Source organism: Delphinapterus leucas, chromosome 6 (assembly GCF_059928025.1).
Source record: "Delphinapterus leucas isolate spDelLeu-1000000601 "Yukka" chromosome 6, BTC_Dleu_Yukka2, whole genome shotgun sequence".
Classification (NCBI taxonomy): Eukaryota; Metazoa; Chordata; class Mammalia; order Artiodactyla; family Monodontidae; genus Delphinapterus; species Delphinapterus leucas.
Genome location: NC_143134.1, coordinates 21,429,537 through 21,448,024, shown reverse-complemented (window position 1 = coordinate 21,448,024; position 18,488 = coordinate 21,429,537). Strand labels below are relative to the sequence as shown.

Here is an 18,488-nt window from a genome sequence, read left to right as displayed (position 1 = left end):
GACTGCCAATACCCTAAAAATATTTGCAAACCCAATCCAGCACATATCAAAAGAAAAAGTGTGCATAACAATGAAGATTTATTCTAGTAATGCAATGGGTTTGATAATTAAGAGGACATTTATGGGCCTATCAGGAATAGTTTCAGTAGAATAGTGGCATTTAAATCAATGAGTAGTAAGTTGAGGAGTGGGTAGGAAATGAAAATTAAAGAGATTTTAATGTAATATCTTTGGGGGTATTCAGATATATAAGATAACAGGCGAGCAATGGAATGTTAACTATAGGATAATTGCAGCATTCAGAAAAGGCTTTTTTTAAATTATTATTATAAAAGAAGCTTGACCATTTGCATTTATCTCTACGGGATACCTTATGTTATTATTAAGTGTATTTTATTAGGTCTAAACTGATAATGTTGAGAACAAGTACAAATAGGGAATCCATTTGTAAGAAGAGAACAACATAGAAAATTAGCTGGAGCAGGAAACTGCTTTGTCTTCTTAGCCTTTTCCTGGAGAGAAAGGAGGGGAAACCACAATTTCTTGCCCCTCTCCATCCTATCCCTGGCTCCAGGTCCTTGATTATATGCTCCTTAGTTTGCAGCCACCATGGATACAGGAGTGCTGACAAAGTTGTTTTTTGCAATGTAATGGTTGCTGTGGAGCTTTAATAAGTTTTGTTATGAATATGGACTCTAAAGCACACTTATCAGTTGGTTTAATAAATCAACGTAATGTAATATATTTAATGTGAAGAGGGAACAGAGTCATAAAGAAAACCTTAAAGTAGTGCCAAGGTGAAGCATGACTTTTGAAACTGCTATATCTAGTTATTTTATACAAAACATGTACTTCTGCATAAGTTGCCCAGATATTTTAGCCCTCTGGAAGGAAAGCCAATGAATTTTTTTCTTCGAAATATCTCATGATGTTGAATTTTTATTCAACTCCTATGATTAATGAGTATTGATTTGATGTCTATATTTCCAGTATCGCAAGAATAATCACCCTAACAAACTGAGGAATCGAGTTTGGGGAATGGTCAATTTTGTCAACATGGTAAGATCTGATACAGTCTGAATCAAGCCAAAAACACAAATGGAAAGAAACTTTTAGGATAGATCTCTGCTGGATTTTTGTAGTAATACTAATATTAAGACAGCCCAAAACATAATAGTTCACCAAGTAGTCTAGCAAAATTCCATTGAAAAAAAAAATCACAGCAACAAATGCATCATAGCTCTAAGTTTTTTGTTTTCTAAGTAAATGAGACTTAATATTTACGTAAGTTTGAAATATTGGTCACTATCACAAAATTTATAAAGCAATGTACAAAGATTTGAATACCCATCATGAGTAAATCAAATCCACTATTTTAAATCACTCTTCCATGACCTTTGCATAGCAAAAAGTCTTTCAAGCTATAATTTATTGCCCATGTTTAGACAGAGAAATCAGGGGAAATATTTCTGTAAAATTCACTAAAATGATTAATTCGTCTAACATGAAATGAACTACTATCCTGTCAAAGAAGCAAGACTGTGAATTATACACATCTTTTTAAAGCTGACTCCTTCCAACCAGCTCCATTACCAGGATAAAGAGGTCCCAAAGAAAGACGTTGTAAGAAATTGCTCCTTTAGATCAGTGGTTTTTGCATTCACCAGTTGAAGGACATTTGATCTTTTTCTAGTTTTTCACTAGGATGTTTGGGGCCTGAATCAGACCTGAGTGCACTGAATTCCCAGGTTAGATGAGGCCACCAGTTTTGCTCCACAGATGGGGGAAGCCACGGGCTGAACTCTGTTCAAGTTCTGCAGTTGAATGGGCTATGTAGCGTCTCACAGAGAGGGTCCCTGGTCAGACAGGCTGAAGTCTATATTCAGCAATGAGTGGGGCTGCAAATTAAATTCCCTGCTTGCGCACAGCAGGAGAAGCAGCCCTGAAACTGGTAAAGCTCTTTGTTGCCTTAACTCCAGCTGACCCCAAGTTTCCCAGCTGAATAGGAGTACTGGCTTTGCTTGCAGACTACTGGCTCTGTCTGCCCTTCTCTCAGCTTGAGCACCACTGGGATGCACATCTTTCAGGTGTTCTCACCAGCCCTTCGGGTCAGATGGGGCTGGAAAACACTCTCCACAGTGCGCAGGGCTGTCTCAGCCCCCTAGCATGGGCAGGAGGCGGAGGAATTGCTTCAGGGTACTCTCAATTTCCCAAACAGGATTGGAGGGGCTGCGAGCTACCGTTAGCCTTGGATATAAATTAATCCCTTTCCTGGGCATAGTGGGGAGCTCCCACACCCAGTACTGGCTTTGCTCTGGGGGTGATCTCAAGTGCTGCTTCTCCTGTTTCTTATATCTTGCAACTGTCTTTATTACTCCTCTAACACTGACCCAAATATAAGACTCTATCTCTCTCCTTGGGGTCCCATCTCCAAGATTGTTGCACATTGCTGAACTTTTACTAAAGATTTTCAGTTCAGACTGGGGGCTCATACCACAAACAATTTAAAGTAGCACAGTCTAAAAGTCCTTGACTCTTCCCGTCATATCTCTTCTTACTGGCCCTTTATCCTCCACACTCATTATTTCACTGCATCCTTTCTCACTTTACTTTCATGTCTTCACCTCTTTTGTCTCAGAAATTCCAAAGTACTTTCTCTGTTAAGAAAAGTAAACCAACTCTCTCAACAACCTTCCAAATATGTATATCCAAACCCATCCAAGCATTCTGTAGATAAAATATGGCTTTATTTTATAGGATATTTTTTCACTAGAAGAGAATACATCCATAGAATAACAAATATTGTTCCCATTTGCACTTGAATCCAGTTTTATGGACCTAAAGCCTACCCATGAATGTAGAGAATTCAAAGGTTAAAAAAATTATCTTGCTTGGTGGGACCTAATTCATAAGGTTTATTCCACAATACGATCAGAGCCAAAAGGAACGGACATCTAGTTAGGTTTGAGATCATGATTTAACTAAAGGTCTAACTTTATAAGAGTTTATGAGAACCATAGTTCTCACGGTTATGAAATGACTTAAACTCTTAAACTCTTTTGTCCTGGCATCAAAGTACCTATCAACTAGGTGTTTACAAAAGCAGATGGGAATAGGGGTGAGAATCCTTGGGCTACAACTATTTCTGTCTGTTTTGAGGCTTTGAGCAATTCCCAATAAGATTTCTGACACAACAAAGTAGTTCCAAAAATCAAACATGGGGAACAAACATGAAAGCTAACCTATGGGTTTTTGAAAACAGTATCAACTTTCTAATCTGCTACAGAACAAACTCATGACCTAAGTAGAGAGATGAATAAAGAACATTCATTCCATTATGTGCCACTGTTCATAAATTCATATTTTCAGGTCAGGTATAATCTCAGAGCTTTAGTAAATTATTTATTTTAGACATATCCTGAGCCCAGTGTATGTAAGGATTATAATATTTCAAGGAGAATCAGGTGTTTTTGGTCAAGTTTCTTTGTTGGTCATGGCAATTCACCCAGTATTCTGGATGATTCAACTCTACATTCTGTTTCAATACAACTGTTTGTAAAATGAGGTCTAAAGTTTTGCTTATGTACTTCACACATTAAAATTACTTTTTTTAATGTAAAGGAATATAGTCATGATAAAGGATCCTTCTGCAACTTGACATTGTGAAAAATTATTTCTCCTTTGAACAGATTTATAAAACCTTGGACATTCAAGTGACATTAGTTGGCCTTGAAATATGGACAAATGGAGACAAAATAGGTATCGATTCTAAAATAGAAACTACCTTATTACGTTTTTCAGCTTGGCAAGAAATAATCCTTTAAAAGAGGAAGAATTTTGATCATGTTATGTTACTCAGGTATGTCGCTGCTCTATTTTCCTGCATATCTTAGGTGGATTATTAAAAAAGAAAACAAAACAAATAAACCAAAATACTTTTTAAAGCAGCTGATTTTTGGATAAAAGCCACAGGGACAAAAATGTTATGTGTAGCTATACAGAAAATTTCCAGGTGAGCTTGTAAATAACCTTTCTTCCTAATAATGATTAATATCAGAAATGAAAACCTTGAAATATTCATGTTGCTGGGCAGAGTTGAAGATGTCATTAGGTAAGCAAAGCACCCTTAGAATCCATTCACTTTACTTATCAGCATCCAATGTGAACTCTCTTCAGCCTTCCATGCCATGCCATTTCAACACTGCACCGAAACCCACCTTTCTGAGAAAGCACTTCATTTTCTGGACATTTTCCCTCAACAGAGTGTGTGCATCCAGACCAGCTCTTCAAGAGCATCTATACTTAAGATAACAGATTATTAATCTGATAAACTAAACCTGCCACAGCTTTAATGTTCCTAAGTAAAGGGTTGGATTTTTCTGTAATACTAGGTCATTAATTCCTTAAAAGGGGGGTTATTTTTACCACTTTGTCATTCAAAATACCTAGTACACTATTCAGCCTATAGGAAAATGATAAATTATGGTGGAACTGATCTGACATCAACTTTGTGTTTCACATAGTCCTGTCATCATAAGGAATGTTAAATTAGGGAAGAACAAATTTGAAGCAGTGGAGTCTTTTAGCATCTCTTTTGATGTCTTTAAAGCTACTATATGAGTGGTATCCACTTTAACTATTTCATCTACCTATATTGCCAGTATTTCTCCTAAAGTCTACAAACATAGCCTGCAAATATGCTTTCTATCGTTATCTAAAATGTTAACTTTCAGTCTGAACTCAGAACTGTGAAGCCTCCAATGCCCATAGTCAGAGGTCAGGTTCAGCCCTTTGGCAGATTGATGAGTGATCCAGACCTCCAAATATCATTTCTGATTTTCATATCCAGGATGGTCCACAAGACATATCTCCAGGGAAGTAGTGGTTGGGTTCAGATATTCATGTACTACTGTGCCCCAAAATTATGGAGATACAGTAAAATATTATCATGACCTTCACAGCAGGCAAGATTAGCTCTATTTGCCTATTCCTTGCATGTATGTCTTAAAATACTTAATAAATTAGCCTAGGAAAATTAACTTGGTATAAGTAGACAATCTTTTACTTCCATGTGTCTCTTACTCTGAGCAGTAGCTTCACACACTAATAGTATGTCTACAAATAGAGATATGGGGGATTGCTACTAAATGACTAACTGGGCATCATATTTAGAACTTCTTATGTTGGTTTCTTATATGTCTTCCCTCTATATTCACATAGATCTAGAAGTGACTGGATACCGTATATGATATTATCATGGTGTGACTTTTGGTTTTCAGTGACCATGAGCAAAGTCAGAATCCAGATTGTGCTTCCTCTGGTGCTTCATCTCCATAGCTGGTATTCTCCCAAGATCTCCAGAGTCTGGGAAGACCAGAATTCTAATTTCTTCCAATATGCATCGTCAAATACTAAGACTTTAAAATGTAGGGACAGGAACATATCAGTAGTGAAGAAAGAAATATAGCATATCTTCTTGATCAGAAAAGTTAAACACTGAAAGGGGTCATCTAGCCTGACTAGCTTTCCTGTATTTGAACCGTCTCTGTTATACTCTATGTATGGCCCTTCAGCCTATGATAGTTCTTTTTAAAGTGGTCCAACTCTAAATGTTCTTCTTGAAAGCATATCAAATTTGGCTCCCTTTAATATACACATCTACATCTGTCTTTTTAGATAATCCAGGAATAGACCTGTTTTCCAATGACAAGTGTTTTAAATGTTTGATTATACTTATCAAATCCTCTATGAGTTTCTATGGTTGATTAATTTTTTGTTTTAATTTTCAACCACGGCAAATTAATCGTGGTGTTGAGTCCATTCACTATGTTGCATTTTACCCTCTGAACACTTTAAACTTTTTTGGTCTTTTAAGTGGTTTTATCCAAAGTTGAGTGTAAGGCAAACTAAAGTCAAGTCAAATGGACTCTGACCTTATTATTATTTTTGGGGGGAAAATACTCGTTTATGATTTCAACTCAAGACTACATTGACTTTCTCAATGCCTCTAAAATACCACAGGTTTAAAATGAGCTTCATATCAACCAAGGTCATCCTCAATTCCAGAACTCCAGTGCCAAGGCACTAGCATTGGAGGGGTTCACTGCACTTCAGTGTTTGTGTTAACTGAACTATGAGTTTATTTATATCTCATTTATACTGGAAAGTGGCTCTACGCACATGCACAAGGAACTTCCTATCCAGGGGGTATATGCCTGCCCTATTATTCCTCCAGTGTCGTTAAGGTGGGCTGTGTTTTATTTATGTTATATTACTTAATCAAAATGCTTACCTTAGATTTCTGTAATCTTCTGTGTCCTATTGAAAGGGACCATGTATGCATCCTGTCATACATTCCCACCAAAATGTCACGATGAAACTGTCATGTTTCCGTTATTAAATGGGAAATGTTTTATTAAAAACTATAGATAAATAATGAAGATAAGCCAGTGTTTTCCAGAGTTTATATGAATGCCATACACGAATTAACCTACAAAGATTAGGAAAGCTCTTTTGCATATTAAATATAGTTATTTATAAGGACATGTGATGTACATAAAACTTGATGGCTGGTTTAGCAAGTAAGGATAATTGTTCTTATGTGGAAAATATCATACCTAGATGGCTTTACCATTCACTTTCAGAAAGCCTAAAACCTACATACTGCTGACTCCCCTTGTTTACCTGATCCCTTCCCAAGTCACTACACTTCTAGTAAATGCTGCCCAAATAACACTATCTAAGACATTCTTTAAGATATCAAGGTTTTGAAAAAAAAAAAAAAAAGGATATGCACAAAGACTATGAAAATACATTACAAAATTTGTTTTAAAAAAAAAGATATCAAGGTTTGTGTTGATTTCCTATAGTGTCTCTGCCTAATTGTTGTTATGCTTAAGCAAGTCTTGTAAGACCTTGAACTTAAAAGCCAGTACTTATTAAAATGACTACCTGATTTATTATTCCTATGGTTCTTTTTATGATTACGCCTTTGCCCATGGTATTTTAGAAACAAAATTTTGCATAATAGAGTCAAATTAATCTAATATAGGCTGTCCACTCCAATTATGACATTATAACCCATCCAGGACACATTTTAAATGTCATATGAGTAAGATGAAATCACCAAATTAGGGGTGTTTTACTTTTACAGTAACCTGATATCCCACCCCTTTGGAAATTTAATTTTTTTCATTAATATAGAGATTAAAACATGAAATAGAACTAAGAACAGAGATAACTATCAACTCTGTGTTGGATTTTACATTACTGATCTTCTGACTTTTTTCATAGTAGTAACTGCCTCTTCATGATTGTATAACATTATCGCCTAATGTGAGACTATAAATTGGAAACCCAAAACTCACATATTTTTATTTTTACTCCCTTTGAATATCTAATAATAGAAGACAATCAATAATGTTTATTTTATTGTGTAGGATTTTAATTAATAAATTTGAGCTATTTGTAAAAATGAGTCTATATAAAACCAACAATGACTGCACCAAAAAAAAAAAAATTTCGAAGTGTTAGTGTTAGAGACATCCAAAAGGTTACTTGTCCAACCTCATTATATATAACTGAAGAAACTAAGGTGCAAGAACGGAAGATAACTAAGTCCACGACCCCTTAGATAAAATACTAGTTAACCAGAAGCTAGAAACCAGCTCTCAACCACTAGTTCAAAGCTTTATGTACTGTAGTGTACTATCTTATAGAAAGTTCTAATGCACATCTTTTTTGGCATCAGGATCTTTTACCTGACCTAAATGCAATTGCAAGCAGAATGGCACATCAGTTGGGGCATAACCTTGGGATGTGGCATGATGATTACCCATGTACCTGTACTTTGGGAAAATGCGCGATGGATAGTGATGGAAGGTGAGGCTTAAACAACATAGAGAATATATTTCAATATTGGGGGAGTGGCTTTGAGTAAAGCTCAATATTGTAGGGACATATTGTTATTATCTGGAATTTTCCTACTATCTCCTGGGTAAGAACTCAGTAACTGATATCTAATTTTACATCATTATCTACATAATTAGTAATATTTTGGGGGGACCATAACATCCCACTCAAACGTATCCAAGACTTTAAAAGTCCATCTGTATCCAATCATTGTATCAATAATAATGACAAAGGAGTCAAAACAAAAGGAAGATGGAAGGGAGGCAAGTTTCAGCTTAAAAAGAAATATATCACATTCCTAAGATGTGTAAGAGCGTACTATATATTAATAGTTTGTTTCAGAAAATGTTTATAGAGAACTACTTTGTGCCAGGCACTGTGTTAACTAGTGCTTATTTTTAAAAACTTTGAACACGAGTCAGTCCCTGTATTGAGAAGCTTGTATTCTTGCATGGATGGTAGGCAAATATATAAATTATTTCAAGTGGGGCAAATAAAAAGTGATATGGGAGTAGCAGGCACAATTGGTCAGAACCATGGGCTTCAGGAAGGATATTCTGGAGGATATATAGTCTGAGTATTTTCACTAAAATAGTATGTGTTGGCTGTGTTTCAATAAGACATTTTCTATAATAAAGAGCCCAGCTACTACTCTGCTGTAACAGTGAGACAAGAGTAAAAAAGGTAAATGGACCTTGAGTCTATCATTTACGTATGTTTTTTTGTTCTAAATTCTTCATAGAACTTTCATAGCTGTTCTACCACTATGCATTGAAATGATTAATCTTTATTTTTAACTCGTCCTATCTCTGGCATTCCTGCACTAAAATTCAGTAAATGCAGCAAAACCCAGTACCAGCAATACCTCAAGGATTACAAGCCAACGTGCATGTTCAATATTCCATTTTCTGATAAGTTAAGTGATTATCCATATTGTGGAAACAAGAGGTTGGACGATGGAGAAGAGTGTGATTGTAGCCCTGTTCAGGTATTTGCAAATGATGTTGCCTTTACATTTACAAAGTGTAACCTCAGCTAGAATCTAGACAGGGATGTAGCCATTAATCAACCATGGTAATTCTTATAAAGCTTTAAAAACTGTGCTTTAAAAAAAAAAAAAATGGAAACAAGTTGTTGGTGCAGCCTCAATGCAAGGCTTCTTACCAAGTCATGTAATGATCTTGCTGGAGATTCAAAGCATCACATTAGCCTGGTTTATACACTAATTGGCTCTTCTTGTGAGAAGGGCTCATAGGTGTCGTTAAGTCTGATCTCTCATGCACAGTAGGAATCTGTTCTACAAAATCCCTCACAGTCAGTCAATCGAGTTTTACTCAGGGTCTTATGAGGTTAGTCTATATCCCTGTTGACCAGTTCACATTATTAGAAAAGTTAATTGAGCAGAAACCTTCTAATCTTACACATATTCATTGCAGTCTCTGGTACATTTAGAATAAGCCTTGGAGGCATATTTTAAATTAATTCTTATTCTGCTTTCCTCTAACATAGGAGCTTTTTCTTTCAAGAGGTCATCATATAGGTATGTGTCCTAGATAATGACTTCTCACATTATCAAGTGCTCATAAATCACCTGGGCATGTTGTTAAAATGTGGATTCTGATTCAGTAGGTCTGGAGTGGAACTGAGATCCTATTCCTACCAACCTGCAAGGTTGTCTAAGGCCACCGGTCCAAGGACCACATTTTAAGTAGCTATGCTCTAGACACTGCACAATTCAAAATTCACTCTGGCTATGAAGAGACTCCAAGATCAGAGCGGAGGCAGCGAAGGTCCAGAGGTTACAGCTTCTATTTTTCAAATGTCTCAGATTAAATGGAAAGAGAATCCTAACTTTGGAAAGTGATGCTTTTGCCTATGTGCATTTTTTGGAATAGTTCTACGGTTTCATTCCAACACTTGAAGTACCTTACATGACAGGATGCAGACAATATTTTGCAGTCTTAACTTTGTTTCAGCAGATAGGGTCTAAGTGTCCATCCTGTTATTATTATCTAACGATGCATTTTGTTAAAAGTTCAGCCAGAAATATTTAGCATCTTGAGGAAAATATAAAATCAGAAGTCTCACACCCAACATTTAGCATGAGAAGCAGCAGGACTCTTCCAGAGAACAGAAGTCATCAGGAGAATGGAAGGTCACAAACTTTGGGCTTTGTATGCTACCAGTGAGAATCATTAGCTGTGGAGTACTGAACAGCACAAGGGAAGGAAACAAAGTAAAAGTCCCAAACACCAGTTGCAAGCAGTAGTCTTTGTATACATATCATAGCCAAGGACCATGCATTTGGATTTAACTCTGAAAAACAATTGTGGCTAAATTGCATAGAAGCACCACAAATTAACTCTTCGAACAGGAGCCAAACTACAAACTGCTTCTAATTTTTTTTTTTTTTTTTTTTGCGGTACGCAGGCCTAGGTTCCAGATGCGCAGGCTCAGCGGCCATGGCTCAGGGGCCTAGCCGCTCCGCGGCATGTGGGATCTTCCCAGACCGGGGCACGAACCCACATCCCCTGCATTGGCAGGCGGATTCCCAACCACTGCGCCACCAGGAAAGCCCTAATTTTTCATTTTTGATTATTGCCAGGAGTGCACTAATCCTTGCTGTGAGGCACACAAATGTATGTTGAAGCCAGGATTTAGTTGTGCAGAAGGAGAATGCTGTGTATCTTGTCAGGTAAGATCCTTTGCTAGGACTGGGTTTCTCTGGTTTCAGTTTATTAAGTATACATAGAACCAAAGAGTCGTTTGGCCACTGAATGACCTTCCACCACTAATCCCAGATTGGAGCTAAGATTGCTTGTACCCAATACAGCCTCTTCTGAGATGCTCAGACTTCTAAATACTAAGCAGTGTTATGGTCTGGAGAGTGGAGAAGCAGGTAAGCAGTGCTTGGACTTTTAGGAGTGGAGTTATACGACTAACATGATTCTTGCTTTTTTTGTCGATCATTACCAACCTATTTCACCTCAGCTGAGGGGGAAAATGGCATCCCAACAACAGTGAACTGAAAGTGAAAAGGGTTATCCTGGAATTGGAAAGTGACAGTGACTAGTAGCTGGAGATATATTCCTAGGAAAGATGACCAAAAGTCCAAATGCCTCTGTCTAAGGGTTTATTGACACTTCTTTCACGCCACTGGATTGCGAACTGACAAAGGAAAGGAAGTGTGTTTTATTCATCTTCAAATCTTTCCAAAACCCAGCACAAATTAAATGCATATTGAATGGCTGAATGAGAGGGAATATTTCCATGTCGTGCCCTCCAGCAGTGAGAGCCTGGGTATGTTTTTAGTTCATCTGAAAAGATCTGATTTATTGGGAGTGGTGATTCCTCATTAGAGTCAGGTGCTCCCAGTTGTGTGTGTACGGTGGGGGGGAGTGTGTGTGTGTGAGAAAGGGATGTACTAAAGGGATGAAGAAGGCAAGATGAACAGAACATATGCTTCATTTCTCCATTTTATGTCCATTCCAACTCTTCTCAGTGCTGCTCTAATACCAAATTTCAAAAACACCAACTTGTCGCTCCTGAAATTACATAAAAACCAAGAATACTAATAATTCTCAGTGGAGTGGAGAGGGAAGTCATGATCCATCCTTAAAACTTCTTTAGATAAATTAAATGGGTCAACCCCCTTACTTCCTCCTACTTACTGAACCTTTCCTAACCTATGGGTGTCCAAGATTCAATCTATTCGTTTTTCTTCAACAGCTGAAAAAAGCAGCGTCTATATGCAGACCAGCAAAAGATGAGTGTGATTTTCCTGAGATGTGTACTGGCCACTCTTCCGGGTGTCCTAAGGACCAATTCCAAATAAATGGATTTCCTTGCAAGAATGCAAAAGGCTACTGCTTCATGGGGAATTGTCCCACCCGGGATGATCAGTGCTCTGAAGTGTTTGATAAAGGCGAGAGACAATTACAGTGAATGATTGATAAAGATAACAGCCGTTATTTCTGTTACTGTCCCTTAGGAATCTGGGGACAAGATTGGAGATAATGCCATTTGTGCCAGATATTGGCACCTGGCACCTTTCTGAATAATACCTTTCATATTCATTGACTTTACCTCTAATATTAATTGACTAGCTCAGTATGTGAGTTAAGGTATGTTTCTTTTTTATATTCATATTCCTTCCTAAAATATCCTCCCGAGGCAATAGGATAGTTTTTAAGTTATTCAGTTGTCCCATTCTGCTTCACTGCTACATGACACTGAAATTTCAATTATATTAGAAAAGTAAGGCATTTTATGATATGTCATATTCATGCTTTCAATGTTTTACTTTTATCATACCGTTTTTGGGTCCCAGAGGCAAAAGACAGTTCTGATATCTGCTACAAGATGAATAACATTGGAAATAAATTTGGATACTGCAAAAACAAGAAACACGTATTAATTCCTTCTGAAGAAAAGTAAGTGCCTTGTAAAGAAAAGTACGTGCCCTCTGAGAGTGTTTTGCAAAATCAGAACAGCTCTTGTTCTGACAGCTGCCAGCCTGTTTTTACTGAGGAGATTAGGAAGAAAGGGAAGCAAGAAGGGAGAGAGCACACATCCCTGATGGAATTAACCGGCATTTATGTTCTGTATTTTGTAACTGAAAGTCATGGAACACAAGGAGGAAAGATGGGAAAGGTTTAAGATTCTTAGGAAGAAAGAGAGGAAAAGAAGCTACAAAAAAGGAGAGAAAGAAGCAAACAGAAGGAGGGTGAAAATAAGTAGAAAAGGGGAGAAGAGGAAAAAAAGAAGGAAAGCCATCAGAAGAAAGGTAGACGCTGAAGTTGAAGACAGAATGGGACAATTGGATGCTAGATCTGATTTTTAAAAAGCATGTGCTGACCCCCACTTCTGGGTTTGTTTCTGACATTTGGCAAGGCTTTCTGTGTGCCCCCAAACAGGATTTGGACTGTAAACAACAATAAAAAAAACCTAGAATCAAGTTCAACTTTGCTTCTAAATATAATCCTAAAAATGGGCAGTAGCTTAACTTCTCTCACTTCCAATTGCAGCCTAATCTGTAAAGAGGGGGTTATAATGATAGCAACTTCATAGATTTGTTATGAGAATCAACTGATGTGCTCCACGCAAGAAAGAGTAAGAAGGAAATCTTAATATCCTGATTAAAGTTATGCTAATTCAAATTACTAATAAGAAATATTCTCCTGTAAACTTGAGCTAATATTGCTTTATGAGAATTACATAGATATCATAAAGAAATACAATCATTTTACATCTTTGTCTACTCATCTCAGTTTCCAGGGTCAGGAAACAGGGTCCAACAGTTTACCCAGCCTCTCCTGGGCTCTGACAAGCCTGGTTTAGAAAAACGTGACCAGGCCACTTCACTTCCAACCTAGTCTCTAAAGTTCTATTGTATTTCTGGTCCCAAGTGTGAGAATACTCCTCCTTTCCTTCAGAGATATCAAATGTGGAAAGACATTCTGCACAGGTGGGCAGCATTCTTCTGTCCTTGGAGAAGAAAAGATCTATCACCTTAAGAAGCCTCTGAAGTAGAATGCCACTGAATGCAAAACTTTTTTTTTATACCACGATTCTAAGGATTTTGGCCTGGTTGCTCCTGGAACAAAATGTGGAGATGGACTGGTAAGATGAAGGCCCTTTGTTTTATTAAAACTGCTTGTCCAGTCACTTAAAACCTCATTGGATCCTATAAATGGTTCCAGAGGGCTTATATATGGGAACACAGAAAAAAAACTCTGCAGTATTTTTTTAATTGAGCAGAGTAGCAATAACACTATAGTAAATATTCATTTTGCTTAATATTTGTTATACAAATTATGAAAATATTATAAATGTGCTTAATTAGTGTCTTACAGTAGATGCTCAATAAAATTATAGACTGAATTTTTAAAAATTTATTTGACTATGAAGTAGCCATAGATTCTTCATTTATTTTATTCATTCAGACATATTTACTGGGCACATACTATGGTGCCAGTGTCTGTGCAGGACACACTTGATGTAAAGATGAGTGTACTTGAGAATTTCGTAGATTAAATTAAGTGTATCACTACAAAACTCAACTGTTTTCACGGTGATGTGATCAATGTGCACGAGTCCAAAGGAAGTGGCTGACTTTACTTGTAGAACACAGAGTGGCATCTTCTGACACCATTAAATGAGCGACATTTCAGCTTTGACTTTATGAACAACATTTTTCAACACACAGAAGATGAGAAAAGACCTTTTAAAAAGAAATATACCTACATAATACGCAAAGGTACAAGTGTATGGCATAGACAGGTAGCTGACAATTTCAGAGTGACTGGCGCTCCGAGTGAAATGGCAAAAAATTAAATTGAACAGGTAGAGTGAAGCCTGATTGGAAAGGCTTTATCACTCCAAGATGAAAACGTGAGAATGTAAACTAAAAACAGTAGCCATCTCATCAAGGTTTAAAAACACAAGAATATTTGAAAAAATATAACGCCGTAGAGAAAATCAGCAATTTTGAAGTTGAGCAGTTTCTGTGATATGAACCACCCCCTGACACTGCCATCCACAAGCATTACAGTATCATTCATATAATGAGATAGATAAATGAATTGGAAAGTAAAAATTCAGCATGTAAAAGCAGAATCAGAATTTAATAATTTCATAGAGACCTCTATTTCAAGTCCATAGATTTAATTATACAGTTTCCCATTAAAAGACTAAATAAACATAAAAATGGCGAGGAGTTAATACCTGTGAAAATTTGGGTATGTGTACCAACCACAAACTAGAAAGTTCAAGGACGTTCAGTAAGATAGAGTATATGAGGCATTGGTTTGAAGAAAATACCGAATAATTTTCTACTCACTTCAGATAAGGAAAATCAGCCAGAGGTACAAAGCAAACGTACAACATCCCTTTCACAGAATGGCAGGAATTAAGCCAAGAAAATGATAGGGGAGCAGTTATTAAGGAACACTTCATGATTGTGCAAACACATCACGACCATGTACCACCACATTGAGTGCCTAATTCCTTCTAGAGAAATCTTAGTACAGAAGTGCGCCACTCACAATGGTACCAATTCTTGAACCAATTCCTATTGAGGGAATCTATGCATAGCAAACGCTAGTCTGTAGAGGTATCACAAGGACACTACTGACAGAATTTGTCATTTTCATATTTATTCTGAGATACTATTTTTTAGACTTGAGGAACTTTAAATGCCTAAAAACATTCTAGTTTCTCTTAGTAGTTATTCTTTCTGGGTAAATTTTAATTTGGCATGGGAAAAGAGGACAAACATATCCCATTACCCCTGGGTGCCCTTTTCCTTAGTTATACTATAGAACTTACAACATAGATAAGAAAAAAAGATGAAAAGTAAAAGACGAGAAACAGTAAGAGAGAAAGATAGTAGACTGCAGAGAGAATGAGAGTAGAGGAGAGAAGAGAAGAAAGAGAGGAAATTAGTTAATTCTTTCATTCTCTACCAGAGAAGAATTGCTCAAAAACTGTCTCTGTAGTTATCTCTTTATTAAACATACAGAACAGCAAAATCAAAATAAAATACATCTCAGTATTTTCCTTTAGTTGAGCCTGCAATACTTGAAGTGAGGTCTACATGGGTTTTAAAACAATGTTTCTCAGTGTTTAATCATGTATATAGAAAACCCATTCTAGAAGCATAAGGAAAGAAGATAAATAACAGACATAAGAGAATTCAGTAGTGAACAAAGGAGACCAGTCTAAGATATCAAAGATGATAGTCTCCTATGAAACAGATGCATTTTTAAAAAGAGGAAAATCCTTTAGAAATAAGTTAAATTTATATTTTATACTATTTAGAAGGATATTAAATCTATAAAAATGATATAATTTGAAATCAAGAAGCACTGCCTTCAAAGTGCAAAATGAATCGTGATTGCCTGTTTATATGCAATTTATGCAGTAAGCCATGGAATAGAAACTCCAGGGGAAAAAAAAAAAAAAAAAGGAAATTGGAAGCTAAACTTCTTAACACAGAAAAATAAGATAAGGAAAATTTTTAAAATAAAAGAAAATGAATAAAAGCAAGAGAAACAGTGCTAAGAAACCTGATACAGTGTTAATAGGAATTCTAGATAAAGGAAACAGAATAGAGGTAAAAAATGTAATTAAGGAAATAATACTCAACAATGTCCCTGAGCTTAGGAAAGAATAAAGTAAAAACTCAGTACCAGGAAAAAATCATAAAAATAAATGAGCATTTAGACTTATCTTCACACCATGAAGTCAACAATAAAGAAAATGTTCTATGAGCACAAAAGAAGGCAAGTATTATTTTTCAATAGGAAAAATTATCAAGTTACCATCATATTTATCTCCAACAAAACATGCCGGAAGATAATGCAGCAAAATCCACAGTTTTGGGAAACAGAAATATGGTGACCCTAAAACCATATATATAACCAAGCTATTATTCAGAATGTAAAGTAATAGAACAACACCCTCACAACCTTATGATTAAGACAATATACAGTAAAATTAGACAGCATTTATTTTCTGAAAAGAAGAATAGTCAAGTACTCCAGCCAACTGGAAAATGAATTTAAGTTGAAGTGATATCTGCACTTTCGTATTCACTGCAACATTATTCACAATAGCCAATGGAAACAATTGAAATGTCCTTGGACAGGTGAATGGATAATGAAAATGTGATTATATATGTAAATATATATATACACATATATGTGACTTCATATATATATATATATATGAATATTATTTAGCCTTAAAAAATAGAAATCCTTTTTAACAACATGGATGAACTTGTATATTTCACTTATGCTAAGCAAAATAAGCCAGACACAGAAAGACAAATACTGTATGATCTCGCTTATATGTGGAATCTAAAAAAAATTAAAGTCACAGAAGCAGGAAGGAGAATGATGGTTGCTGAGGATGAGGGGTAGGGAAAACAGAGAGACATTGGTTAAAGGATACAAACTCTCTATTATAAAATGAATAACTTCTGGAGATCTAATGTAAAGCATGGTGACTATAGTTAATAATACCGTAATGTGTACCTGAAATTTTCTGAGAAGTAGATCTTAGGTGTTATCACAAAAAAAGTAACTATTTGAGGTGATGGGTGGGTTAATTAGGTTGTTTGTGGTCATCTCACAATGTATAAGAGTACCTAAAGTCATCACGATATACACTTTAAATATATACAATTTTTAATTGTTAAGTATACCTCAATAGAGTTGGAAAAACATTTCCAGATGTAAGCTTTTTTTCTAAAGAAACAGGTAAAACTAAAAATAACAGTTGACAAATAAATGAGCTAAGATAAGCCAGGCAATAACCACAAGCAACACAACAACAGTAATTTGGTCATAAAACCTACCCCCCAAGACGAGCGTAATTTAAAACGAAAGTAATAAGTATAAATAAGAAGATTAATTGATTTTGACAAAATGCCCAACCAGCAACTGTGAAATAAACGATCACAGATCCTTATCAAATGAGAAGAAAACCTGATAGAAGTAACAGAAGAAATCGCTGCAATTACAGTGGTGGAATCTTTGATAGATTAACATTTGAAGAATTAATAAGGACATAGACACTATAATAATTAATGTTTGTATACAACAGTATTTGAATGTGCAGTACACATTTCAAATAACCATTGAATGTTTATAGAGGATTTCTTCTTCCACAGAAGATTCTACATGTGGTTTTTCACAACAGAACAAATGATGTAAATTCTAAGAGCAAGTAATTCTAATTCATCTTGGTGACTTCATTTCTAGGTGTGCAGCAATGGTGAATGTGTGACTACTGCGCAGGCCTACAATTCAACCGACTGCTCCTCTCAGTGCAATGAAAATTCTGTAAGGTTTGACTCCTTTTCAAATTAGTGTCTTACCAGTCATTTATTTACACAAGACTTCATTCCTGAGCCCATGTATAAGTGCAGGTGTGCACATGAGCGTGTATGTATATATGTATGTATAGTGATTTTTAAATAAAATATGCATTGGGGATCCATTTTTTTCATGTATCATCAATAATATTGATCCAAAAGCCAAACCAAGTATTATACATAGATAATGCCAGTGTTGCAAGTATATGTCTTATCATTGGACTGGTAATCTAGAAACCCAGGAGCTTACATATGAATGAAGTTTAAACCTGAAGTTTAACATTGGATCTATCATAATTTCACTTACAGTTAAATTACACCAATATCAACAATAGCCTAAAGCTTTTGAGAAAAACAATAAAAGCAATTTTTTTCACTCATTTAACACTGTTCAATACTAGCAGTACCTAGCAGTTTGCATGTGTGGGTAACATCTTTCCTAAGCCAAACTAATCAGTAACACGTATATAGAGTTGTACTCTTTCAATTATTTTACATATATATTAAATTTTAAAAGCTTCATAACAACATTAAAAGATAAGTACTATTTCTATGCCCACTTTCAGAGATGGTGAACCAGTCGCACTGATGGTATGTGCAAGGAAAAGCTGAGAATTCAATACAGAAAGAGTGTGTGTTCTTAACCATTACACAATGCTCTTTGATGAACTAAACATTATGCCATCACTTTTTT

The 18,488-nt window shown here is 35.9% G+C and overlaps 1 protein-coding gene across 1 annotated transcript in view; it reads left to right on the top strand.

Annotated features, from left to right (window-relative positions):
* The window catches only part of ADAM7 (ADAM metallopeptidase domain 7), a 126,680-nt gene that overhangs the window by 15,851 nt on the left and 92,341 nt on the right, over window positions 1-18,488 (top strand). The window contains 10 exon segments of the mRNA XM_089912590.1: window positions 991-1,059; window positions 3,690-3,859; window positions 6,161-6,245; window positions 7,751-7,880; window positions 8,724-8,899; window positions 10,517-10,606; window positions 11,641-11,836; window positions 12,242-12,344; window positions 13,347-13,533; window positions 17,682-17,762. Of these exon segments, the coding sequence (XP_089768716.1) occupies window positions 991-1,059; window positions 3,690-3,859; window positions 6,161-6,245; window positions 7,751-7,880; window positions 8,724-8,899; window positions 10,517-10,606; window positions 11,641-11,836; window positions 12,242-12,344; window positions 13,347-13,533; window positions 17,682-17,762 (1,287 nt within the window).